Source organism: Panthera onca, chromosome C2, assembly GCF_046562875.1.
Source record: "Panthera onca isolate mPanOnc1 chromosome C2, mPanOnc1 haplotype 2, whole genome shotgun sequence".
In the NCBI taxonomy this organism is placed as follows: domain Eukaryota; kingdom Metazoa; phylum Chordata; class Mammalia; order Carnivora; family Felidae; genus Panthera; species Panthera onca.
Genome location: NC_138347.1, coordinates 66,414,436 through 66,442,429, shown reverse-complemented (window position 1 = coordinate 66,442,429; position 27,994 = coordinate 66,414,436). Strand labels below are relative to the sequence as shown.

At 41.4% G+C, this 27,994-nt stretch overlaps 1 protein-coding gene across 1 annotated transcript in view; it reads left to right on the top strand.

The window, feature by feature from the left end:
* The window catches only part of HGD (homogentisate 1,2-dioxygenase), a 43,399-nt gene that overhangs the window by 14,842 nt on the left and 563 nt on the right, over nucleotides 1-27,994 (top strand). The window contains exons 5-13 of the mRNA XM_060639864.3: nucleotides 7,991-8,050; nucleotides 9,731-9,822; nucleotides 10,968-11,002; nucleotides 11,814-11,893; nucleotides 12,721-12,820; nucleotides 14,893-15,017; nucleotides 17,425-17,529; nucleotides 20,020-20,146; nucleotides 24,910-25,091. Coding sequence (XP_060495847.3) covers nucleotides 7,991-8,050; nucleotides 9,731-9,822; nucleotides 10,968-11,002; nucleotides 11,814-11,893; nucleotides 12,721-12,820; nucleotides 14,893-15,017; nucleotides 17,425-17,529; nucleotides 20,020-20,146; nucleotides 24,910-25,091 — 906 coding nt within the window. The remainder of the gene's footprint in view (nucleotides 1-7,990; nucleotides 8,051-9,730; nucleotides 9,823-10,967; nucleotides 11,003-11,813; nucleotides 11,894-12,720; nucleotides 12,821-14,892; nucleotides 15,018-17,424; nucleotides 17,530-20,019; nucleotides 20,147-24,909; nucleotides 25,092-27,994) is intronic.

The window sequence follows — 27,994 nt, the reverse complement described above, 5'->3', positions numbered from 1 at the left end:
TCAGCTGAAGGAATTACTCTTAGTTCTCATCCAGTATAATTTGGACCAAGTGATAAACACCTCATAGCTAATTGAAGACCAAACCATAAAATTTCCTTTGCCTCCAAGACATGCAAATTACCAAAAATGTTTCCAAAACCTATACCCTCCCAGGGCATTTGCTGTTTAATTTGTTAAACTATTCAGATCTCACCATCCTAAAAGCCCCCTCTCTGCAAAAATGTCTTGGGTTTCCCACCTCTTTAAGTTTTTGACCAAGTCTCTCCTATTCACACCATATTTCTTGCACTTTATCACCCCCACTCACTCCTTAACCCTTTGCAGTTCAGCCTGCCCAGACCACTCGATTGAAACTACTTATATCATATATGTTATATTATATATTTTAAACAATAATGCACCCCCATTAATATATTCAAAACCTACATAAAAGTGTTAATGCCCAATAATCGCACCAATGCAGAGTTAACCACTTCTAATGTTTTGGTTTCTTTCTTTTCAGTTTTTTTGGTTTTGGTTTTGGTTTGGTTTTTGTTTTGTTTTGGTTTGGTTTGGTTTGGTTTGGTTTTGGTGCATATATGTAAATAAGATCTGGGTCCTATGCAGCCAGAAACCAAAAGTAATTGAAAATAATTCCAATCTTCATTTGCTTCTCTGGAGAGCATTAAAGAATACCCAATATGTGACCTACAAGAACACTTGGTAAACTCCCCTTTCCCAGTTTCCCCAGACTCCCGCCCCCTCCATCCAGAGTCCTTTCTCAGCTACCGCTCCCCAAGCTCCTCAGCCCCACCCACCGCTGGTTCACAACTCTCCTCTTCCTCCCCTCCCTTTTGCCTCTGGAGCAAGAACGGACTGTGTAGGTCTCCACCCCCTTTCCTAGGAAACTCCCAGGAAAGATGGATCTGTATGATGAGGCTGCAGTTCACCAGACCCGAGAGGAGTGAGGATGGGCAAATCAATTTTCCAAAGGAGCAGGGAAGGGCAGAGGAAGGGCTGTAAATAATCTTGTATCAATGCTGTTTAAGAAATCAGTTATACAAACAAACAAAAAGCAGAAACAGACCCATAAATACAGAAAACAAACTGATGGTTGCCAGAGGGGAAAGAGGTGGGGGAATGGGCAAAATGGGAAAGGGAGGAGCAGATATAGGCTCCTAATTATGAAATGAGTAAGTCACAGGGATAAAAGGCACAGCATGGGGAACATAGTCAATGGTATTGTAATAGTGTTGTATGGTGACAGATGGCAGCTACACTTGCAGCGAGCATAGCATAATACATAGACTTGACAAATCACTAGGTTCTACACCTGAAACTAATATAACGTGTGTCAACTACACCTCAATTGAAAAAAAATCAGCTACATATATATTAACTATAATGAAATCATGCTGTAATACAGTTTAACATCGTGTTTTTTTAATTTAAACATATTTTGTGCCTTTTCTCATGTCTTTTTAAACTCCTTGAGTATAGATAATTTTTTGAAATTATTTATTTATTTACTGAGAGAAAGAGAGAGAGAGAGAGTGTGAGCATGGGAGGTGCAAAGAGAGAGGGGCACAGAGGATCCAAAGAAGGCTTTGTGCTGCCAGCAGAGAGACTGATGCAGGCAGGGCTCAAACCCATGAACTATGAGATCATGACCTGAGCCCAAGTCAGAAGCTCAACCAACTGAGCTTCCCCAAGTATAGATAATTTTTTTAATTTTGTTTTTTAATATTTATTTATCTTTGAGAGAAAGACGACAGAGCACAAGCCGGGGAGGGGCAGAGACAGAGAGAGACACAGAATCTGAAGCAGGCTGCAGGCTCTGAGCTGTCAGCACAGAGCCCGACGCGGGGCTCGAACTCACAAACCATGAGATCATGACCTGAACTTAACTGACTTTAGTTGGACGCTTAACTGACTGAGCCACCCAGGTACCCCTAGATAATTTTTAATGTGACATCATAATCCAATGTATGTTTATAAGATAATTCCTCTATTGTCAGATAGAGTGTTTCCATTTTTTCTATTATAATCATTATGGCTAAGTACAATCCTCATCTCCTCAATGTCCCGAGCCGAAAACAGTTGTCTTCCCTCTTTTCTTCCTGTACAGGCTTCCAAGATAGGCAATTAAGAGTCCTAATTTACTATCATATTTTTCAAATCCTCCACTTTCTTTAATATCCCCTACATACCAGCCATATTGGAACTTCTGCCATTTCAGGGCAATACCCTAAGTTTTTCTTCTGTAGTGCTTTATGCTCTTTCATCTACCTGGAATTTTCTTTTTCCCTCACAAATATTCACTCATCCAAATCCCACTCATAATTTAAGACTCATCTTAAATACCACTTCCTTCATTTATCCCTTTCAATATTTCCCAGAGTATTTGAGAATAGGATCTATGTCTCCATCATCTTCATATGACCTGAAGTGTTCAGCACATGCCTTATTCCAAATAGTAGAATCACAAGCATTTATTGACTTGACTCCCTGATAGTTCAGATCCCATCATCCTATAAACAGACTAGATTGCATTTTTCTAAATTCACTTACTTGTGTTTACCAATATTACAGTGCACTTTGCTCCCTTCAGCCCTTTGGGACAGCTTGCTGGCTCTTTTTAGAGTACATCTGCATCAGCTTACATTTCACTCCTTGGAAAGTTGTTGGAGCTTTCTGAAAACCAGATTATTTCATTGTGCATATCTTTTATTTCCCATGTATAAGAATGTTAAATAGACTCTGTGTCAGGAAACATCTTTGAGTGAACATTCCTGTTTATATTTCTCTTCCAAAGTCCTTTCTACTTACCTATTTCCTTATTTTCCTATCAGAAAGTGCCCACAATTCCAGGGTCTTCTGTAATAGATTCCCTAAGGGCAGAGACTGTCATGTTTATCTCCAGCACCTAGCATAAAACCTGACACACAGAGAGGTCCAATCAGTCATTTGATTGAATTAATAGGGGCTTGAACAATAATACTGATACCACAGGACCTTAGCAAGTTTTGGGTCCCAGGAGTCAGATTGGCCCAGGGCAACTTAGCACTGAAGGAGCAGTAAATAAGGGTGAGATTGGAAGACCAAGTCTAAGACCATTAAAGGAAGGCAAACCCTGAGTTCAGGAGCCAAGCAGAGCACGAATAGTTTGGGAAGCAAATCAAGATAAGCTCAAGGTATAGGTTACTAAGAGAGACTGAGAGAATGTTGGTATCCATTCTTAGCAGAGAAAACTTCTCTAAACCACCAATTCTTTCATTTCTAAAATAGAGATGACAATCATAGTTGTCTCAGAAGGTTGTTGTGAGAATTAAATGTCATCCAACAAATATTAATTGAGTGACTACTATGTTTCCTGCTCTACGTGAGGTGCTGAGTAATGGATATAATGCTCTTAGTTTTACACTCAAGGGCAAGGTCAAATGGGAATCCAGGTTTCTATTTTTGAAAAAAATGTCAGTCAAATCTCATGAAGTCTCATCATTTTTGTGGCTTCACAAAAGACTTTGGAAAGTCTAAATAAAGTATACTGACTTGAATCCTCCTTACCTGAGCTCTTGCCTATTATCTCAGAGAACTCCAGTGGGCCATTCAAAGCCTGATTTTTCTCCACATAAATCATGATGGCTTTTCTCTTAAATTACTAAATTTGCTGAAGAATTCAGTGAGCCACTGTTTTATTTTATTTACCCCACACACAAATACACACACCTTCCCTAGTCTGGACTAAAACTCACTGTAGAGTAATAGCCTGGGCCTCTCCTAGCCCATACCTACTGGTAATAATTGCTTATACACTGTGATCACTCTGTATCTACAAGTTACTCCAAAATTCTTAGATAGACGGTATAGACTTCTAAAGATATGTCTACCTCTAGTCAGCCATTGTTGTTGAGAGTATCTAACTCATCCAATCTAATTGAGTCCCAGGCAATTTTGGAGGAAATTTCAGTAAATAAAAGAATCTTAGTGTTGAAAGTGATATTCAGACATTCTAATCCAGTCCAACTCCTGATCTTCTCACTCTGGAAACACTGAGGCCAATTCTCTAATTTTCTTTTCATTCTTGAGTATGCATTTCAAATTTTGATCACTAAATGTTGCCACTAATTCTCTGTTTTTCTCCTTTGGTGACCTTAAAAAATATTTAATTCTGGGGTGCTTAGTCACTCAGTCAGTTAAGTATCTGACTCTTGATTTCAGTTCAGGTCATGATCTCACAGTCGTGAGATCAAGCACCACATCCGGTTCTGTGCTGACAGTGCTGAGACTGCTTGGGATTCTCTCTCTCTACCCCTCCCTCACTCATCCTCTCTCTCTTTCTGTCTCTCTCTCTCTCTTTCTCAAAATAAATAAACTTAAAAGGCATCCATTTTTTAAACGTCTAATTCTAAATGTTTAATTCCCTTGAAGATGCTTTTCAAATTATTTCTAACCATCTCATTTCTAGTAAGTAAAAGTTTATTTTCCAATGGAATTTGGAGAATACAGTACAAAATATGTGGAGCAATGTTAGAACTGAAAGGAGAAACAGATAAATTCACAATTATAGTTATAAGCTTCCACATCTCTTTCTCAACAATTGATAGAACAACTAGACAGAAAATCAGAAAGGATATGGAAGAACTGAGGATTTCTCACACATATAAAAATTGACTTACGTTCTAGAAAAACATCTTTGGACTTTTAGAAATGTTTGCCAATTTACTAACTATTGCCTGAATGTCATTTGACCCAAGTAATCTTACAAATTTGCTTTAGTCTTATTCTTTGACATATTGGCAATGTTCTTAGTGCCTTATATTTATTTATTCATAGATTCAATCATTCAACAGAAATTTATTAATATCCTCTATAGTCAAGACATTGCATTGGGTACTATAATTGATTTTCACTATTTTTGAAAAGTTTAATAATTAAATTCTGGGGAAGTTATTTAGCAATAATATATAGTAGAATAAAATTGTTAAAAAATTTATAGGACTAAATCAATTAGCAAGCACTCTTTATCACTTTCAGAAGCTCCTCTCTGAAGAAAATTCTGGAATTATAGTTTCCTCTAGCACCCCACTGTTATATGCAAGAAGAGATACAAAATCCAGAGAGAGAAAATTACTTGACTGAGGCCACAGAATAAATGGAAACAGAGGCAGTAGCAGGATCCAGGTCTCCTCCCTGGCTCAACCCAATGCACAGCCCCCTTGGGCTGGCCTTGGATCAGTGGGTTATTTTTCCACACCATGAAATTAAGCTCAACATCTAGCTTTAGCAAGAGATATTTCTACCCTCCACTTCATGGGTTCTTCCCGTTTATCCTCTCCCCAAATCTCCCTCCTCGCATTCAACAACATATTATACTGAAGCTCCTGACACAAATCTCTAGCCTGAAGATCAAAAGCTTCTTCTTGTTGGCACTGGGTTTATCAGAACCAGCTTGAGCTTTTATTATCCTTCATGATACGTTAATATAGACCCTGTGCAATCTACTGCCATCAGACTCAGCAGATAAATTACTTCTTTCCCATACCATCTCTATCATTTGAAGGGCATTATTTTGTGCATTAGAGAAGGTTCTTCAAGGTAGTATGAAGGAAGTAGTTCCTCATCTAGTATGTGGGTCCTGTTGAAGCCATGCTCCGCACATCATCATACAGGTGCCTTTACACCTGCCTCCCCCAGCTCTCTCCTCATGACTTGAGAGCTGATATGCTACAGAAAACTGAAAAACTGACCAGCACAAACCACCCAACCAACTTCTCAACCTCTCTGGTTCAGTTTTTCCCACTCACAAAAGACAAACCTCTTCTTTAGGGGTCAGGATTTTATTTCTACCCACAACAGGTATTTCAATTTCAGTAAGATCTACAAAGGTGTTGTTTCAGTGCAACGAATCAGACAGTTCTCCTATTACTGGAATTTCTTCTCTCTCTCTTTTCTCTTCCCTTCTTTTTTCTTTCTTTCTTTCTTTCTTTCTTTCTTTCTTTCTTTCTCCTTTTTTCTCTTATTTATTTCTCTTGCTCTCTTTTCTTAGGTGTATAAATCCTTATATTATTTAAACATTCTTGCTGTTTGGTAGCTGGCATGTTACTGCCACATCTGGCCAAAGTACCACAATTTAGTTGACTGATTAATTGGTTGATTGGTTGACTTAGTGGACTTTTCTGAACATGATGCTTGGTTCAGCAATACGAGAATCACAGAATCTCTGGCTGGGTGTGCCAATTCTTAAACTGTAGCTGCCCCATTAGAAGAGCTTTTATAAAATACTGAACAAATTCTGATCTAATTTGGTCTTGGGTCTCAAAGACCTTCTGGGTGACTTATGGGTAAGCAGGTTTAGAATCTCTGGATAGGTCTAAAGGTTACCCAGGCAATCGTTGATCTGATGGTTAAATCCCTTCCATTGGGAAATCTGAAATGATAACTCTTCTCGAGACAAAGATGCTCAGTAGTCTAATCTTCCAGACAATCTTCCTGGGTTTACAAACTCTGCACACTGCTACTATAGAGGGAAGCAGCATGTAGTGGTTAGTAGTGGATCAGAACCTCCTCTCAAAAAACTAGCAGTGCTTAGCTGTGTCCTTTCCTAATGTCAGGGGACTATCCTCCCAGGTCAGTGGTTTTCAACCAGGGGAAATTTGTCCCCCAGATGACATGTGACAACTTACGGAGACATTTTTGGTTGCTACAACTTGGGGGAGTGCTACTGGCATCTAGTGAGTAGCAGTCAGGGATGCGGCCACACATCCCACACTACATAGGACAGCCTCCCACAACAAGGAATTATCCAATACAAAGTGTCAGTAGTGCCAAGGTTGAGAAACCCTTTCCTAGATCCTTGCTCTCGGGTTCTCCCTACTGCCCCAGAAAACATCATCTTTAAAGGAATTCGTCCTAAACCTTTTCCTTCTTTCTGAGACATGATTTCAACAATGTCTTTCAAATCAACATTTTACAACCTTTTTAAGTAGTCCCCCAATGAGATAATTCTGCTTTGCTTTTAAAAAATAAAGACTCCTGCCCAACCGTGTATGTCAGAGAGACAGAATAATCCCAGTGCCAACCTTTCCACTTGCTGCTTCCTTTCCCACTTGGCTGCCTTTCTGAAATACAAAATGAGCTGAGCCTCATGACTGAGCAGAGGCCCTGCCTCACCTGCATTGACCAGGTGCCACAGCCAGTGGAGCCAGCCATGGGGACACAGGTCACCCCATGCAATGTCCTGAGGCTCCTCAGTTTATCCGCTGCCAGCCTGGCTGGGTCAGGCTTGCTGCCAAGTTGATTAAGTGCTGGGCTGACACTTCTAGTAGGTCCTAGACCTGCTGATTTTTCTCCCCAACTTCCTTAGATCATTTCATTATTAAATTAAAGATTGTTGTGATTTAAACTGAACTGTCAGGCGGCCTGGAGACAAACGTGGGGTTTGGTGAAGAAATTGAACCTTGGTGCTGCATTTACTAAATCCAGCCTCAGTTGGGTGCTTTCTCTTTCTCTTAAAGAAGTAATTCAAACCTCCCAGGGCTGGAAGTAGAAGCAGAACCTTCCCCTGCAGTGTCAGGAGCCCACACAGAGAGGCTGGCATGCCGGGAAAGGAAGCCGATTATAAATAGCAGAAAAAGCAGCATCAGTCAAAACTCACTGATGTGCCTGAGAAAAATGTTAAGGGAAACAAACAGCTTCTGAAATAAGAAGCAATGATCTTTTTTTTATTTTTTTTTAAATTTAAAGTGCTAAAGAATGAAAACAATATATATACATATAGGTTAAACACACATACACACACACACTGCATACACACAGTGTACTGAACCCAACTGAGACCCTTTAGGAAATAATGGGTAATTATTAATTGTAAAAGAACAAAATTACAAGTAGTCAGAGCCACACAGAAGAAACAGCTGTCCTTTCTCTGTGTAGTCGATGCTATTTGTTTAGAAAGTCTATGGTTTCCCCTTCTAAAATAATTTTCCTGTTATGTGTATCTTTTTTCCAGCTTCGATGGAAACCATTTGAGATTCCAAAAATGTCTCAGAAGAAAGTGGACTTTGTGAGTGTAAGTCAACAGCATCCACACCTGCCCTCTGCTCTTTCTTCCCCAGTGAGTGATCCAGCCATCTTCAGGCTGAATGCCAAGCGGAAGCAGACTTAGAGGCAGGCAGCAGAGACAGAACCACCTGCCTCTGTTTTCAGGGCTGGCCGAGCGATGTCTTATTTAGGCCCCTGACACCAAAGGGCACTGGTAAGCTATTTACAACATCTCTGAATGGCCAGTGGAAATTGAGCATTGACCTACCTGAGGTTTTTTGTTTTTGGCTAGAAAAGGGTTCTTAGCCTTTTTCCCCCCATGGACTCCTTTAATAGTCTGGCAAATCTTGTATTTTTAAATGCATAAAATAAATTCCATAAAATTACAAAGAAGCTGATTATATTGAAATACAATGATTAACATATTAAAATAACAAATTTGGTTTGGTTTATAGTAACATATATGCTTCCTTATTAATGCACTACATCACAAGATCTATGAAAATATCTAATAACTATGGTTGTTAGAAGTATGAACATAAATGATACTCTGGAATAGCCATAATAACTATAATGTGATATAAAGAACCCATGATTTCTATCAGTGGAAAGGTTACAGGCACTTCTAATATTTCTGTGGGTTTTTGCTTACATTCATATTAATTGAAGCAAATGATACATTTCAGAGATTAGTCAAAATAAATATATAATTTTGTCCCCATCCAAGTTCATGAACTTTCTGAAATGGACCCTTGGGCTAGAATAGCATCAACTCAGGTCGACAACTCTAGTTAATGCAATGCTGGTCACAAGTTCTGCTTGGTATTTATAAGGGCTGGGAGTATTGGAACACTTGTGCTCAGAGCAAACATTGTAGGGGAGAAGGAGGGGAGCTACAATGAGGAGGGACTCAAAGAAGCCAGTGGAGGCCTTTGCAGACCAACCTCAGCCAATGGCTTACTTAGGGAGAGTCCAGGTGCCCAGCCATAAGCCAAATTTTCTGGATCATGCAAATTCCTTGTCTATATTCAATGCTCCAAGCTCTGTGTAGACTCATCTAAATAGACCCCAAACTGGCAAACTGAGTTAAAATACAAAAATAAATCCCCCACTGTGGGTGAATTGTGGATATCTGAAGGAGCAGAACTCCCTCCTTTCAGGCTTCTCATTTGCAGGTTGGGGCTGAGAGTTTTGAGAAGACCCAGGTGTTAAGGTTTCTTGGACTGTGGATTATCAGCAGAGAGGATTACAGTTGGTCAGAATGCTTCCACTTCCCTGTTCTGGAAAAAATAGGGCTGACCCTATGTATAAGCACGGGGCTGCCTACGTGGTAAGGTGTATTTGGGGAACACTGATGTGGCAACCTTCCTCCCTAGGCCTCCTAGGTGCCTAGTTTTACCTCCAAAAGAAACTCTCCTCTAGGTTGATCTTAAGCACAAAACTGATAAAATGCCAAGTAAAGTGATCTTAGCCACTGAGACAGTCCAAATCTAGGGCCATGGCTGGCAAATAGGGTGAGCCACCACCTACTAAACATAAACAGTAAATCTCAGGCTCCCCAGAGGCAGACTGGACCCCAAATGTCTCACTTGTCCCACGGGGCAGACCCTGGTAAAACCTTGCCACATGGCTCTCAGGGACCAGGAGGAGGGCTGGCGTCTTGGACAATACTCACATTCACCCCTCCTTCTCCTGCGGTCTCTCCCAGGGCCTGCACACCTTGTGTGGAGCTGGAGACATAAAGTCTAACAATGGGCTTGCCATCCATATTTTCCTGTGTAACACCTCCATGGGGAACAGGTAAGTGGCTCAGTACTGGGGCAGAACATCCCCATTCCCTAAGAGCTACTGGTGAGAGGGTGAAAGCCAGGTTGTTGTTTTATGTTATTGTTTTTTCCCCAGAGCAACATTGATATACATTAATTAATAAAAATAAGTGAGGGCTTCAAACTTGACTGACTCCTGTAACATAAACAAAAATGTCACATAACAATGTAAATAGAAAACAGACGATGGGCATTGGGAAGGTGGAGTAGTCCAAGAGGCATTTTGACTTTAACCAGGTTTGGGTCAGAATATCTCTAATTTCTTAAAGTTCCCCAGGACTGTTTTTGAGTCCAAAGTCATACTGCATGAGAAGGCATTAAGGGCCACAAGTTGGTGGTAGGTCAGGCTGACAGACTTTGGCTTCAGGTAATAATTGTGCAAACTTAACACTCCTCAATAGAGGAGCTTAAATTTTTGAACCAGAAAAATATATAAATGGCATTCTGCCTTTTCTTGGGGAAGCAGAATCTCATGGCAGTTTTGCACTCTACCTCTGGAACCAGAATGTTACATCCAAACCCAATTCCATTCTTCCTAGCTGAGTAATCTTGGGCAAGTCATTTAAATTCTCTGAGCCATGACAAAGCACTGAAGATGTACCTTTGGGTCCAGCCTCACATCATTCCACCTTCTCTCTTTTCACTTGAGCCACAGTAGTCTTCATACAGTTCTTTCAACCTGCCATGTGTTCTCCTGCCTCACAGCATTTATTTGCATGTGCTGTTGTTTCTGTCTGAAATGTTCTCCCCACTCCCCAAACTCTTGCCTAGATAATTCCTCCAAATCTCAGATCAAATATCTCTTCTTCAGGGAAGCTTTTGCTGACCCCTCCCATTAGAACAGGTTCATTTTTCTTCCGTTCTTCTGAACTTGACTTTCATAGTGCCATGACAGTTTATGATGATATTCTATAATTATTTGATTGCTATCTGACTTCCTACTGTAAGCTTCCTGACTGTAAGCTGCATGAGTGCAGAGATTGGGTCATTTTACTCACCAGTTTATACCCAGTACTGAGCCTGGCACATGGTGGGTAGTAAACAATTTTCTGGTGTGAGTTAATTTGTCTGAACATTGTTAAAACTGAAAAATCACAGGAATTATTCTTTATGTTTCAGATGTTTTTACAATTCAGATGGGGACTTCTTGATTGGTAAGTTCTGAAGATTTCACTGTGAATTGGTCCCCAATCACAAGCTACTTTTCTATTTTATACATATTATTTTCCTTTATCCTTCAGTCTGTCTTATGTAGTCCAATCTGCAGACTGAGGTCTAGAGGTCATTGGTGGTCTGGAAAAGATTCCTGGTGTACCTCAAAGCCCCTACTTATTCCATAGTCTCTCTGCCTTTGCCTATCTTTGCTGGGCCTTTATAACATGGGAGATCTGGCAACTGAAAGGAAATAAAGAGTAATACCAACCTGTGATTAATTTACTAAGATAACTCTATTTGCCTTCAAACCCACTCAATAATATACCATCTGTTATTGATATCTGCAGTTTAAATAGAAATTTTCATGATGCCATCTAAAACAGAATGTCTGTTAGAGATTTCTTTGGTCTGCCCATTCTATATGATGGTTTCAGTATTGATATTTTGAAGTCAACATTTTGGTGTAGACATTAGATATGCAAATGCCAGACTCTTGCTGGAACTACCAGAAATGAGTGGTTTTCCATCCTATTTCTGCTGCCCTTTTCGGTCAATCCACAAAACTGTGCGTATACAAACTCTTTTCCTGGCAACCAAGAGTAAACAGAGTCAACTTTTTTCTTTCACTTTCTTCTAGGTAGTAAAATTGCTAACCTAAGTTGTCAGAATATCCATTTCCCTCCATGAGACTCAATAAAGCTCTTTTCTTTTGGAATGAAAAATCAAATGCAGCCTTTAAGCCTTTTGCTCTTCATGAAGTGGTCCTCACATGGGAAGAATTGCTCACTGCTGCCCTGTCTTTTTTGTTAGTTCCCCAGAAAGGGAAACTTCTCATTTACACTGAGTTTGGCAAGATGCTTGTGCAGCCCAATGAGATCTGCGTCATTCAGGTTGGTGATGTGTCCCCTCTCCCTTGCCTCTCCCTAATTTGGGAGCAATCAGATGTTGCAGCTGCTGTTATTTCCAACTCTAAAATTTCTTGGTGGATCGTGTCTAAGCAAGGAGAGGGAGTTTTAGTCATGCAGAAGTCTCTTGTGCCGAAGGGTAAGCAGGCTTGGGTGCCTGGTTTGTTTTAAAATAAGACACCATCACAAAGCAAAGAGCATTGTCAATTTGCTTTCCGAAATACTTATATGTACTTTTTAGACAAGGTTCTGTTCACATGGATTGGGGGAGGGGGTGCAGTGAAGATTAATTTCTTAAAAATGTGGCTATATCAGAGCACTGGGATCTCTGAGTCCAATGAGAGATTAGATTAGAATTGGTTTGGGTCATAGATGTGATTAGGAGTTGTACTTTTCCTTTTTTGTTTGTCTGTTTTGTTTTAAGTAATTATTTATTTATTTTTAATTTTTTAAAAGTTTTTATTTCTTTTTGAGAGAGAAAGAGCATGCGCAAGTGGGGGGAGGGGCAGAGAGAAAGGGTCTAAAGCATCTAAAGCGAGCTTCACGTGAACAGCAGAGTCCGATGCCGGGCTCATACTCAGGAACCATGAGGTCATGGTCTGAGCCGAAGGTAGATGCTTAACTGACTGAGCCACCCAGACGCCCTAAATTTTTCGTTTTAACTCATCTTTGAGCCGGTCACCTCTCAAACATACCTCAACAGACTATAGCTGTACTTTTTGCATGTGGGGCTGGCTGTGGCTCTGGGGCATCTTCTTTATAGCTACAGGTATGATTTGGGAGTGCTCACCAGTGTCTGCTTCCCATTCCAGAGAGGAATGCGGTTCAGCATAGATGTCTTCGAGGAGACCAGGGGCTACATCCTGGAGGTCTACGGCGTCCACTTTGAGTTGCCTGACCTGGGACCAATTGGTAAATCTTCACTACAAGCTTTTAGGCTCCCTTGAGAGATAGGACAGATAATCTCATGAGAGTGACACACCCTTCTCCCCTCATTATCTCACTCAAATTTCAACTTTCCTCTCCAGACAACTTGTCTAGACCAAGTGTAGTTGAGAAGTTCAGAAACCTATTAGAACTCCCTAAGCAACCCCAAATATTTTTTTCAGACCTCTAAGTTCAGGGATTCAGTGTCATGGCCGACCCAACTGATGAAATAAAATCATTAATTAGTTCATCGGTATATCAATCCATCAGCTAGTCTTGGCTCTTGTGCTGTGCTGAGGGTACTGACAGGAATCTCATCAAGGGTAACACAAGCCTTTTCCCATAAAATACATACATAAAAGTGAACAACCAAAGCCAACATGTTCTAAATCTCTCTCTAGAGTAGTATATAGACCGTTGAAGAGCAGACAATGTAAAATAGATTTCTGGTTATACAGTGTATATCCTGAAGGATGTAGAAGTTTGGGTTACTGGGGGGCCAAGTCACCAGGAACAGCTTTACAGAAGACATGAGATTTGATTAATCCTTGACAAAGAGTTGAGGAAAAATAAAAGGAAAGGGAACAGCTTAAGCAAAAACATACATGTGGGAATGAGCTTTGTGAATAGGAGGGAGATCATCTTCTTAAGTCAATAGGGTGTGTGTAGACGATAAAGTAGAGAAAAGCTATAACAAGGGCTATACGCCTATGGAAAGGGGACACAGGCTGAAGTGCGGATAGTCTACAAACTTCACATTCCTACTCATCACATTCCACAAAATCTACACAGTTAACTCAGAGCCATGAAGGAGCTAGAAACCACAGCCTCTATGAGGCAGATTAAAACTTTCAAAAGTGAATCAAGGTCCCCACCCCCGATTCTTCTGGCAAACTGGAGGCAGAAGATGCAGGAGAGAAGTGAAGGTGGTAGGAGTTGTTCTCAAAACATCTCTTGGAGTGAAAGGAGTGGCTTGGAAAATGGGCCCTTGGTTTCATCTTTGGCATGTTTGCTGAAGGTGGTGGCCACACCTCCCAGTTCTTCCTTTCCTTGTCAACAGCTTTTTTAGAGCAAAACAGGCCAGGCCAGCATGTGCCTTCTGGTCACTCCCCTGGGGAGATCCAAATAGTCAGAGGAAGGTGGGAGGCAGCAGAGAGGCAGCTGGAGCCACGGTGGGCCGTCTGTCATCCTGCTCACCACCCGCTCTTCCCACTTCAGTTTGGCTTCCTGCTGCTCTACAGCCAGCATAGCCTCCAGGTTCCATGGAACACGTACCCTCTGGATAATATATATAATTTACTAACCAGCTGGGGGCTTATATTTTTTAACCCCAGGAGCTGGAAATGATAAAACACTCCCCAGGTCTCTCCTCTCAGAGTTAAATTATGTTTTTGCACTTATACTTTTTATTTTTGGTCTTTTGATTTATTTTCCTTCTCTGGAGGGAACACTCGCTCCTAAGCAAAGGTAAGCAGGCAAGTCCTGAATACTTTTTTCCTGAGTGGCAGACAGATTTGTCAGGCTGGAGAGCAATTCTGCAGATTGATTCTGAGCTCTGTCTGAGGAACAGAGGCATGCCTGGGGCAACAGTATGTAACCCTTCCTTTCTGAGATCAAGGACTGTAGATGAGTTCTAGAATCATCATGGTTTTCTTAACAGAGAAGTTCTAGTATTCTACCAGACCTTCCCTTTGCCTCTTTTCTAGCCTCATCCTCTCCCCTCACCTGCAGTGATGCAGTAATGCCTGTAACATGGTTGATAAGCCATACTTACTCTACAACTTTAGGAGGTGATGCTGGTGATGATGATGATGATGATGATGATGATTTTCATGATTCTTTTTACTAATCATGTTTCCTAATCTTTTTCCTAATCCTTTACCCTCCTTTTAGGAGGTAAAAGGTAAAAAGGATTCCAATGAGCATTTGGACAATGAAAACAAATTATGGAATGGCTTTTGACATGGAAGAGAGCCCTTTCTCTTTGTGCAACTGTAGGCATCTTTCCTATATGATTTCACAAGTGTCTAAAAGACTTTTGGGTTGCTGTGTTCTAGGAGCTAATGGCCTGGCCAATCCTCGTGATTTTTTGATACCCGTCGCCTGGTATGAAGATCGCCAAGTGCCAGGTGGCTACACTGTGATTAATAAATACCAGGGCAAGCTATTTGCTGCCAAACAGGTAAAGTAAGAGGATGATTGGAAGACAGGAAGGGAATATTAAGCACCTACTGATTGCTAAGGCCAGTGTTAAGTACTCGACATATATTCTTTAATCTTTATAAGTACTTGACATATATTATATTCTTTAATCTTTACCATACCACTAAGTAATTATAAATAAGGTACTATTTGTCTCATTTATAGTCATGAAAAGGGAATGACAAATAATTTGCCAAATGCCATAGTAAATGGCAGAACAAGCATTAGTACCTATATCTCTTTGACTCCAAAGGTCATGCTCTTTCTACTCACCAAGCAATAAAAATCCTGGCAATATAGTAGATCTCTATAAATGGTGTATAAAATATAATATACAGGCAGGATAGTTTGTTCTGAAAAGGGAAATAAGTAAACAAGCAGGTCACCCAATATTTATATTATCAATGGCCACCATATTTCAAATACAAGCCATGACTGATACAAAACAAGTAGAACTCAGTTCATTAGCTTGACTTAGTTTATACCAACAGCCTTGTAAACTCAAAGACAAGCAAAGGCTTATCCCTTATTAGGGATATATTAACAAATAATAACAATATGTAATCTATAATATATCAGATATATTATATTATTACTTAATATATGGAATATATATTAGCAGAAAGTAATCATATAAACAAAGCAATCCAAAGATTTCTTCTGTTTACCATTATCTATTAGCATTATTTTTGCCCATTTGACATATTGCTTATATTTTTCAAGGCATATTATTTTTCTTGGACAGCATCTAGAGGGTATGCTAACCAGCAGAGGCCAACTAGTTTGGCACTTAAAATTAACCCCTGAGAGTTAATTGCCTGCCTTATTGACACATTGTCACCTTCATATTGTCTGGGTCAGGATTTCTCAGAATGTGGTTCAGAGATCATTTGCATCAGAAATTCTGAGGGAGGCTTGTTTAAAATGCAGGTTCTTTGATGTTACTCCAGCCTAGCAAAAATGATAACTTCTGGGAACGGAGTGTGGAAAACTTCAGTCATTTTAAGCATGCTCCCCATATTATTTTTGACATACAGTTGAGAGAGAGCCATCATTCTAGAGGCAGCCAGCAGCTCCATGGGTTTCCACTTCCCAAGTGGACTCTGTGCTGGTTATTCCTTGTGTGAGCTCCTACATTGATCCATTATCCCTTCTCTGCCACGATCTGTCACCTGAGAGCTTGACCTATATGGGCTCCCTAGGCTTTAGGTTGGGTTCAACCTGTGAGAGATACTCACAGGAAATTGGAGGACCGGAGGAAAGACAAGTTGGGGTTTTTCTTCCCCTGCTTCTTCCCTAGTTGGGACTTCATCCCTCCATGATCTCAGCTCCTGTTGGGTAGCCTCAGTGGTGTGCTGAAACCAGTTCATACTGGCATGAAAGAGCTAATATACACATTCTTCCCAGCTTTGTGTTCAGCAACATCACATTAGTAGATGAAAAATGATCATGGTGAGAGTATTTATACCCCCAGAAATTAGCAAATGCTATAAAACAGAGCTTTTTGATTTTTTCCAGAGAGGCAGTTGTTAAATATATACCACCACACCACTGAACAGCCCCTTCTTCATGGTTCTAGCTCTTGCTTGAATCCTATAACAGCATTTTCTTCCCATATCCTTCAGGCCTAGGAATAGCAATGTCTTCCCACTGTTGCTAGACTCAGAAACCTCACCATCTCTAGTCAGTTCACTTAACTCTAATCATATCTGTCTGAGTCGTCCCCTCAGTAAAGTCTTTAGAACATTCTGAATTGGGTTCCATTTCCAGAACAGATGCATAACTACAGTGGGGACTACCTTCCTGTAACAGAGCACTGATCCTCTCCTACCCCAGGGCAGGCCCAGGAAGCATCACCTTAGGATTGTTCTGGAAACTCAAGTCCTTGAGTCCTAAGGGAACTCTTAGATCCCTTCTCACCCTCCTGCACTTACCAACCCAGGCACTGCATGTACCAGAAGCTCCTCTAGACAGCAATTACCTGGAGAGCAGTCACAGCAAGTGCACCGGGAAACCCAGACGGTGGCCCAGATTGTCTGAGAATTGCTGACATTCGCAGATTCTCACAACTGTGTTAAAAATTGTTGAAAAGGCACTACTTGGAGAATGCATTGTGCTTCTGCTGCACATGTGATCTGAGGCAGCTGCAGCTTATGAACTGGAAAAATAGGGTTAGTGGCTTAGCAAGGGACAGTCTGTAGGCACGTGAAGCAACCACAACATGATTCAGGGTTATACTTCTCCCAAAGGATGGTATTATTAGATTGTGTGAACAAAATCAAATCAGGAGAGACAGTGATGCCAAATACAAACTGTGGAATCACAGCTACAAAAGCATTAAGTACTAAGATCACCCTTTCCTGCTTTTTTTGTGTTTGTGTGATCAGGATGTCTCCCCGTTTAACGTTGTGGCCTGGCACGGGAACTACACCCCCTACAAGTACAACCTGGAGAACTTCATGGTCATTAATTCAGTGGCCTTTGACCACGCAGTAAGTCTGAACCATGGAGGGGCCTGGAGATAGGGTAGCCCTTGGATGGGAGGGGTCCATAGTAGTCCCCTGACGTTCACAGATTTAACGTTTCCAGTGTCACCCTTGGAAGGCCATGATATAGTCATTCATCATTATGCTGACAGGAATTTGAATCATCTACAGCAAGGCTTTGGTGAAGGAGTAAATAACAAGCTAGTGGGAGAGCCAAGCCTTCCATGTAACACTCATCCTTGAACACAGCCCGGTTCTCATACAGAGCATCACAGCAACCCCAATAGATGGCTAAAAACTTAGTTTCTTCTTGGAAAAGGCTAATATTAGTGATAAAGTGATAACAAAGGAAAATCTCTGGATTTGGAAAGTTCTCTGTCCTGCTTACAAATGCTGAGTCTGCTTGGTCTAGCTGCCTATTCCAGTGCCTCTACTCCTGGCTGTTTTCAGCAGTGATGGAGCAGACAACCCTCTTCTAAAGTTCCTCAGAATGTTCAGTGCTTGAATTTAAACCAAAGAAAGTGAACTTGGTCATATTTTTCACTCAATTAGAGGCCCACAAATAGGTCCCTGGTCTACAGGGCAAGCTCCCAAGGCCCCACATTCGTGATAAAGTGCTAGCTCTGAGATCCTGGGGGAAAGTTCATTTTGCAGCCTGGTTCATAATAGATTAACTTAACCCACAAGCTGACGGGATAATTAGAGCAGAAGCCAGAGAACCAGAGACAGGAAGATTACTCTGAGCCAGTTCAGTTTATCTCTAGGGGGACAAAACTACCTTTCTGAAGAGCAACAACTCGTAACAAAACCAAAAGGGAAAAGAAAATGAGGCATCAAGACCAAAACAGCATGAAAAAGGACCCTGAGACACTGATAGAGCTTTATTTGAGCCTCACTACATTTTCTTTAACAGTTTCAGATCATTTCTCATGACGGATGAAGTTTAAAGTCTCATGGCAATAGGGTTGGGTTTTTGGCTTGCCTTTGCATAGTTTCAATCTCTGTGCTGCTGCCACAGTTATTTTTCCAAAATTTTTCCAAAATCCTATTTTATGACTCCTTCAGCACCCACCACCACCACTACCACCACTAGCAATGCTAAAGGGGCAAGGAATAGATAAATCTCAACCATCTTTGAATCCCAGACCCTAGAATGGCATGTGAAAGCAAACATGATCATTGATTTTTTCCAAAATTAGCTGGTGTTAATTCATTTTGCTTCATGCACAGCAAGAGGGGAAAGTCAGATGAGTGATTACTGCACCTTATCGATAAGCCAAAATTCAGGTCTGGTTATTCTACCACTGCATTAGAAAACCTTTTCAGCCTCCCTGTGGTTTAGGATCATCTGAGCTCTGAAGCATGGTATCTGATGTTCTCCACCATCTGGCCCTGGACTCCTTTTTCCAGTATCAACTCTTAGCCCCTCTTCCCTTTGCCAGTGCACCCTGGCAATGCTTTCTTGCCTCTTGACAAAATCTCTGTGCACTTTGATGTATTTCTTGTTTTCTATGCTTCAAATGCCTTTTCCTCTCTTTCCTGCCTCCCTCCTTTTTCTTTCTTTCTCCTTTCATTCCTCAGGACCTTCCTCAAATATCACCTCCTCTTCGAAGCCTCCCCTGATCCTCTCAGGTAGGCAGGCACTCTCTATACTCCCTTGGATTTCTACTTATAAAGTGAGATTATCCTTGGCACCTTGCTAGGATTAGTTGTTCATGCACCTGTTTTATGACTCCTTCAGCAACCCCCCCCACCACCACTACCACCACTAGTAATGCTAAAGGGGCAAGGAATAGATAGATCTCAACCATCTTTAAATCCCAGACCCTAGAATGGCATGTGAAAGCAAACATGACCATTGATTTCAATTAAATTGAATCTCAATCTTTCCACTGACAGATTCTAAAGTTCTTTTAAAATCACAATATTGTTTCCCTCAACACTACCACCGTCCAAACTAGTGATGTAAGTGGTGGATTTTAGACCTGAGAATCAAACAGGGGTAAGAAAGCAATGAAGATGGCATCTGGAATCTCTGCGAGGCCCCCAAAGAGAAGCACATTCTACATTTATACCAAAAGCTAGATACTATTTTATTGCTGTTTCAACCTCACTCTGAGCATCTATTCTGCCAAGAACTCCCTGCAGCACATCCCAGCTCTTCACCCTGACCTGAGGTTGAGAGGCAGACACGACTGGTTCTCAGACCCTCATGGTAATATTTGCATGAAATGGGGGCTCAGCAGGATGAGAAAGCAGTTCCAAGTCTTCTTAGCTGGTATTAATTCATTTTGCTTCACGCACAGCAAGAGGGGAAAGTCAGATGAGTGATTACTGCACCTCATCAATAAGCCCAGAACACTTAGCCTGGCCTGTGTGGTTTGATCAGAATTTAGAGCATCAACTTGGAAACCCCTTCCAGTGTGGGGACACATGTGCCATTGTCCAGCCGCCTCCTTTCCATCGTGGGCTCAGTGTCTCCTTGTGCTTTCACAGGACCCATCCATCTTCACAGTATTGACCGCCAAGTCTGTCCGCCCTGGGGTGGCTGTCGCTGATTTTGTCATCTTCCCACCTCGATGGGGGGTTGCCGATAAGACCTTCAGGCCTCCTTATTACCACAGTAAGTCTCTCTTTTCCCAAGCCACATTGGAAACCAAAGAGATAGCAAAGCAGTGAACCTTATTACCCATTGGGAATACCACCAAGGAGTTTCCAGACACCATGCTCTGGCTGGCTTTCAGGATCCTGCCTCCCGAGACCCAGTGCTGCTCCTCAGACTTGTAGCGGCTGAAACACCACAGATGGAGATGGCAGTGATGTGTTGACTCTGAGAAAGAAGTAATTAATGCCTACAGCCCAGTTTCCCTGGCCCTGAGGAGAGGCAGAAAGGCGGATAAAGTGTGAAGCAAGACGTTTCTTTACATCTCAGACCCTTCTTTTTAGGGGAGGGAGAATGGTGGGATGTGGTTGGTAACTTTGTTGTTTTTGGAAAGCTCTTGATCTAAGTCTGGTTCAAGAGCCAGGAAATGTGCCTTCTCCAATTATTTTGGTGGGATGAAACAGACTGCCGTGCACACTAGGAAATGGACTCCATTCTGGAAGCAGTTTCTGTGGAGTATTAGTTACCTAGAACAGAACTTACTAAATCTATTATTTTTATTTTATTAATATTATTACTAGCAGCTAACAATTATTAACCATTTTCCATGGCTATACGTTCCTTATAAGAATTAACCCACTTAATCCTCAAAACAGTTGTAAGAGGGAGGTAATATCATTATTCCCTTTTTTTCAGAAGGTGAAATTGAGGCATAAAGGATTAAGTAATTTGGAAAGATTGAGTAACTTGCTCAAGGCCCCACATCTAGTTAAGTGGTCGAGTCAGGGTTTAATTGAATTAAATGTGTGCCAGAGCACACATACACTCGTTACCAGTAACTCATGTGCCTAGCCCAGTGCCCAACATACAATATGCATCTAATAAACATTTATTTAATTAGTAAATGCATCACCAAGAATGAATAAGGTATTTCATGGCTATATTTAATGAAGTTGGCATTTTTACTTGTGCAATAGCTAGCTGTAAATCCAACCTAAAGGTCAATGTACAATTCCACTTCTTGGAGATTGCATTTCTGTACATAGAGTTCTGAAAAGACTCTGAGGTACATTTCAGCTAGAATATTCTTTTTTTTTTTCAAGTTTATTTATTTTTGAGAGAGAGAGAGCAAGTGGGGGAGGAACGAACACAGAGAGAGTGAATCCCAAACAGGCTCTGCGCCCTCAGAACAGAGCCCTATATGGAGCTCTAACCCACAAACCATGAGATCATGACCTGAGTCGAAGTCAAGAATCAGGTGCCTGACCGACTGAGCCATCCAGGCACTCCACAGCTGGAACATTCTTAAAAATAAATCCCTTTCCTTCGTCAACCTCAGGGCTTTCTGTCTATATAAGGTTCCTCCCTATATGTACCAGCTCCCAGGTGCCCCAGCTCAACAAGATATAACAGTGCACTGAATGGGTAATTTAGGCATTTATAAAAGGTGGAGAAGTAGGGCCCTAAGGATGGAAGAAAGCCATTTTATGGTCTAATTCCAGCACCACCTTTTTCAGGTGACATCATTATGGTGGAGAAAAGGATACAATCAGTTACCACCACAAAGATACTACTTTGTCAATAGAGTCAAAATAAACTATCATCTTTTCTGAAGAGTATCAAGCCCATCATAGGCCCTGACTGTTCTGGAAATCAGTCCCCTAGAAGACCTGCTGTCCAGGAGAACTGCTTTAGCTTAGCCTGTACCTCACATGCTAGCTCTTGATAATTCACTATTTCACAGAGTTCTTGTTTTGAGGCTGCTATGTACCTCTATGTACCTGAGATGGTAGTTTTCAAATTTTCATATATGTCAGTGTCACCTGGAAGGCTTATTAAAACAGATTCTTGGGCCCCACCTTCAGAATTTCTGTTTTAGTAAGGTCCAGGGTGGGGCCTGAGAATTTGCCTTTGTAACAGGTCCCCATGTGATGCTGATGCTGCTGTTCCAGGAACCACACTTTGAGAATATTAGGGAGATAAAAATCACTTAGAATGACTCTTAAAAAAATGTATCCCCAGCACCCACTCTTGGAGAGTATAATTAGTTGGTTCTGAGGTAGAACCTCAGAATCTGCATTTTGTTTTGTTTTTGTTTTTTTTTTTTTTTTTTTTTTTTTATTTTTGGGACAGAGAGAGACAGAGCATGAAGGGGGGAGGGGCAGAGAGAGAGGGAGACAGAATCGGAAACAGGCTCCAGGCTCCGAGCCATCAGCCCAGAGCCTGACGCGGGGCTCGAACTCACGGACCGCGAGATCGTGACCTGGCTGAAGTCGGACGCTTAACCGACTGCGCCACCCAGGCGCCCCAAGAATCTGCATTTTGAATTAGCAAGGCAGCAAGACCTTCTGATGCAGAAGGTCTACAGGCCACATGTTGAGAAACACTGGCCTGTGGCTTACCTCCCTACCCAGAGAGAAGGATAATAGAACTGTCTAACTTAGACAAGTTTGCTGTTGTGCTACAGCTCTCCAGCCACTCCTAGACTTGAGCTTGTAGTTCAGCCTGCCTGAAACAAACGACCTTGTGAAATGCCTCTTATAATTTTTTAAAAGTCTCTCAAGTACATTTGGCCAGGATAGATAGATAACAGAAAGGTATGGTTGCCTGATTTAGTTGGAAAAAACACAGAACCCCAAGTTAGAAATTATTTTTTCCAGATATATTACAACTATTGCTTTAGCAATATTATCAAAATCTTTGCTACTTTGATGTGACTTTATAGGAGAAGTGAAGAATTATTTCTGTAGAAATATTGCCTCCAGTCATCTTAATGTACTTTAGTCAACTGGATTCAGCATTAATCAGAGAGGCAAGGTCTACCCTCCCCCTGCCCTTTGAAATATAGAAAATGATATAGAAATGTCATCACCAAAGTCGTTGCTACCTAAATTCATATTCAGATCAAAGCTGAATTCTGTATTGCTCTCTTCTTAAAATTAAGCCATGAAGGTGACTCTGAGGACACATACTAGATTGAGGAGTGTGACAGCACATTTAAGTCATGAGCAGACCTGCTTTTAAAATATAGACACTTTATGCTTACAGTTGCTTCTTTTCCTCTCTTTCTGCTTCATGGAAAAATGAGTAGAGCTATGATTCGGGTCTTACCTTTTCTACGTGTGCCTGCAGCAGAATTTTGTTTCCTAGGCAGGATAAAAATGACTGCCTAGTCAATGACAGAAATATTTTGGCACTTGATTATACTTCACATGTAAGGAACTTATCATGCCAATGTCCAGCTTTGCAAGGGTTGCCAATGTCATAGCTCTCTGCTCTGCTCATGATCTTCACTCTCGGCACTGTCACAGAAGGGACTATGAAAGTAACTTTAAAGGGGCTATTTCTTACTCAATCACAGAACTTAGCAGAGTGTTCAATTACATCTGTGGGATGGATGGATCGGTAGACAGATGGGGTGGAGAATGGACAGATGGATGGGTAGATGGGTGAATGGATAGAAAGACACTTAAATTTGCTCAGGTGTTGTATTTCTTTAATTCTTGCTCTAAATATGTTGCTGTTCCAATAAAGAGGTTTATTTCAATAGAAACATGATTGAAATAGTAGGCACATGGTGATTTTTTTTGTCAAATTTTTTGACTCCAGAAAGCACAAAACCAACATACTTATATTAAAGCAAATTTCCATTTAATATGAGAGAACTTTCTAACACCCAGAGCTTTTCAATAATATGGTAGACTGCTTTATTGAGTAGAAAGCTTCCATTCACAGGAGGCATGCAGGCAGACCCAAGAAGTAATGCCAGGATTGACATAGAATATTCTTCTGTACTGAGTAGAAGTAGTGATCCTTTCCAATTTAAAAATTTTAGGATTCTATAAAGAGAATATCAATGGAAATAGAAAGAAAAGAATGAATCTCAGAGGCATTTTGGAGAGTGGAAAATAAGATGGTAGATTCAGCTACAGAAGATAGTATTTGTTAGACTATATAGCATTTATGGACTGTTTTTTACAGATACTAAGATCCTTTCACATGGATTATCATTTGATAATAGACTCCAAGTCCAGCGTTCTTTCCATTATATGACCCTTCCATCAACACACACACACACACACACACACACACTCCATCTCAGTTTTCTGGATTGGGAACCAGAAATATGGTGATACCATGTACTACTGTGGGGCTATTTGGAGGAGGATTAGATAAGATGTGGGAAAGAAGATCATTTTAATATGGGGTTTATAAGCCTAGATGACAGAGTACATCTATTCTTTATTATTACTTTCATTTTAATTTTTATTAAAATCGTCTGGCTATGATTTTCTTTATATTCAACATCATTTGTTTCAGGCAATGGAACTTAAGATCTCTGACAATCCACATGGCCATCAAGTAGAGTTTTGCCTACCAAGGGTTCCACATTAATGAATGTTTTGTGGGTTCCTCCTGCCTCTGTATTCTTTAGTAATCCTAAAAAATGTATCATATTCTCCTATCTTCTTGGCAGTGCACAGAAAAAATGCTTGAGAGGTCTTGGTATTTTACAGGTTTTGCCTTAGATAATTAAAATAATATTATTTCAGGGGTGCCTGGGTGGCTCAGTTGGTTAAGCGTCCAACTTCAGCTCAGGTTACGATCCCATGGTCCATAGGTTCAAGCCCTGCATCGGGCTCTGTGCTGACAGCTCAGAACCTGGAGCCTGCTTCAGATTCTGTGTCTCCCTCTCTCTCTGTGTCTCCCTCACCCATGCTCTGTCTCTCTCCATCTCTCAAAAATGAATAAACATTAAAATAATACTATTTCAACCCTCCTAGGGAACTGCATGAGTGAATTCATGGGACTTATCAAAGGTCACTATGAGGCAAAGCAAGGTGGATTCCTGCCAGGAGGAGGCAGCCTGCACAGCTCAATGACCCCCCACGGGCCTGATGCTGACTGCTTTGAGAAGGCCAGCAAAGCCAAGCTGGCACCCGAGAGGATTGCTGATGGCACCATGGTAAGCAAGTTAAATGCCAGGCTCTGGCAGCCTTGGGGGTCCCCAACCTTGTTGAGAGGAGTAGCTGCTTTTGTATTTCTCCAACGTCAGAGAGGAGTCAGGAGAGGAGAGTGTGTGTCTCTCTGTGTGTATATGCCCGTGTGTGTATGTACATACCCCTAAATGTATACTAGACTTCTGATGTGGTAGGGTAGAAAGATATTCGGACTTGCATCAGACCTGGGATCAAATCCTAGCTCATTGGGGACACCCGAAAGGCTTAGTAGGTTAAATGTCCAAATCTTGATTTTGGCTCAGGTACAATCTCACAGTTCATGAATTCAAGTCCCACACTGGGCTCTGCGCTAACAGTGCAGAGCCTGCTTGGGATTCAGTCTCCCTCTCTCTCTGCCCCTCCCCTGATTGCTCTCTATTTCTCTCTCGAAATAAATAAAAATAAGCTTAAAAAAAATCCTAGCTCTTAGTTCCTACAAACCCTGAATAAGTTACTTAACTTCTCTGTGCTTCACTTTCCCCCATCTGTAGAATGGGTGTGGTATTCATCCCAGCAGGTGGCTGTATTTAACCTTACGGACTGTCCAGCACTGTTCAAATATAAAGGAATATTATTAATACTATGTAATAGGTCTTCTCTTATCTGTATGCAGCCCAGAGTATATATGCTGTGTCTCAGAATCATCTCCTGCTTTTTGAGGTAATTCTCTAGGGCCACAGTACCCAGGGATGCAGGATGTCACCTTCAGTGGAATTCTCAAGCCAAGGAGGATCAGAAAGCCTTTGCCTCACTATAGTCAGGGCTTGTAAGAAGCAGTTCTCAGCTGTTTTCTCATTTTCTTTTGCTCTCCTTTGGCATGGGATGAAATTGATGGGATTTAAAATCTGTTTTGCGTTCTTCCTGTGTCAAGCTATAAACATTGAGGCTGAACACATTGCAGTTGGCTGCGGTACTTAGTTTTACTTTATTTTTGCATTCTTGGAGGTGGAGTTTATGGACCACAAGGAGTAATTTTATGTTAAGTCATATGCAAATTTGCTTTACATTTTTAAACAAATGCCTTCAATGCTACCTGACTTTAAAATCAATAGCATAGTCCTTCCTGACTCCATGCCCAGCTTGCAAACAGACAGCATTATCTGTCTCTCTGTCCAATGCAGTTTGCATTGAACAGTTCCAGGACCAGAGCTGATAGAGCTGATCTGCAAGGGGAGGGTGCAGAGTCCCATCTGCTTGACCTTGGCTCTCTTTCCCTTTCCAAAGGCCTTTGCAAAATTTCTATGGAACTCTACATCTCTTTGAGATGTGGTTTGACAATCTCAATTAAGATATTGCTTCCAGGGGTGCCTGGGTGGCTCAGTCAGTTGGGCGTCTCTGACTCTTGATTTTGGCTCAGGTCATGATCTCAGGGTTGTGAGATTGAGCCCCATCTTGGGCTATGCACTGAGCGTGGAGCCTGCTTGAGATTCTTTCTCTCTCCCTCTTCCCCTCCCTGATCTCTCAAAAAATAAAAATAAAATAAAAAATAAAAAAATAAGCCAAAGGCTCTTTGAGGTACATGGGCTACCCCACACTTGCCACTCAGTAACCTTTGGTGCCCAGCTTGGCTTTGGATGTCAGTGTTATCAGGGACCACTGTTCTACATCAATGAGGCAAGGACAGAGCTGTTTTTATGAGGAACAAGACTCTGGGAAATGCATAGGGCCTGGAGCACTAGCCAGAAAGAACTCTCCTATGTAAGGGATTAAGGGCAGGGGAGGCCTTGAGTAGCCAGACAGCCCAGACTACCTGGCAGGGGAGGGTCCAGCACTTTACGTAGACCTAACTTTGGGTCTCCATCACCATTTTCCATTATATAATTGGGACCCAGGCCTATCTATACACCTCATCCTTATTCCAGTTTGGAATAAATGAACTTTGTATAATACCGTCTTCATAACTCAGCTGGGATGGGGTTTTGTTACTCCGTTCAGACAGCAAGCTTCTTAAGAAGCAGGCAGCAAAGAGGCAACAACAGACAAGAACGACCGTAATAACAACCTTATATCTGAATAGTGCTTTATAATGTGCACGGTAGTTCCACACAATCTGATAACGGTCCTCATATCAAGCCTGTGGTGAGAAGTCAGGCAGGGACAATCATCTCCCTGAAGCTAATGTATATTAGATACCAAACATTAACATGGGTTCTCTGGGTTGTGACCCAACTTTTATCTTCCTTTTGTCCATCTATATTTTTAAAATTTCCAATAATGTGAACACATAAGAATTGTAGGGTTTTATTTTGTTTTTGTTTTATTTTTAAAAGCCACAATGGTAGGGAAATCAGCAATTGGTGAAGCTAGAATATCTAAGCTGCACAGAGCACTTGCATATTCTTTCTGTTGGGGACAAAAACCTCCTGAACACAGAGGGACATCAACCATTCAGTCTTCTGGGATAGGTTTTTTAAAAGTACTACAGTCAGTCCTACCTCCTCCTTCCCTCCTCCTCCTCCTCCTCCTCCACCTCTTCCTCCTCCTCCACCTCTTCCTCCTCCTCCACCTCTTCCTCCTCACTCTCTCTTTACCTCCTTCTCCTTTTCCCAGGCCATCTCCTGGTCAGAGTCCTTAAGAACAAAACTCAAATCTCAGCTCTGCCACCTCGTTACTATCGCTTAAGACAAGCCACTTCCAGCTTTGAGCCAGTTTCCTCCTCTGCAAAAATGGGGGTTATGGCCTCCCCACAGGGACTTAGCCACAGTAAGTGATGGCTCCTAAGAAGATGAATATTCCTAAAACTCTTCCACCTCTGCCCTTGGATCTAGCATATTTAGCTCCATAATGCTGCAAGGACAATGTGATGCTTACATGCCCAATTCCATTGTATAGAATGAAACTTGGAGCTCAGAGAAGGTAAGGGTCTTGC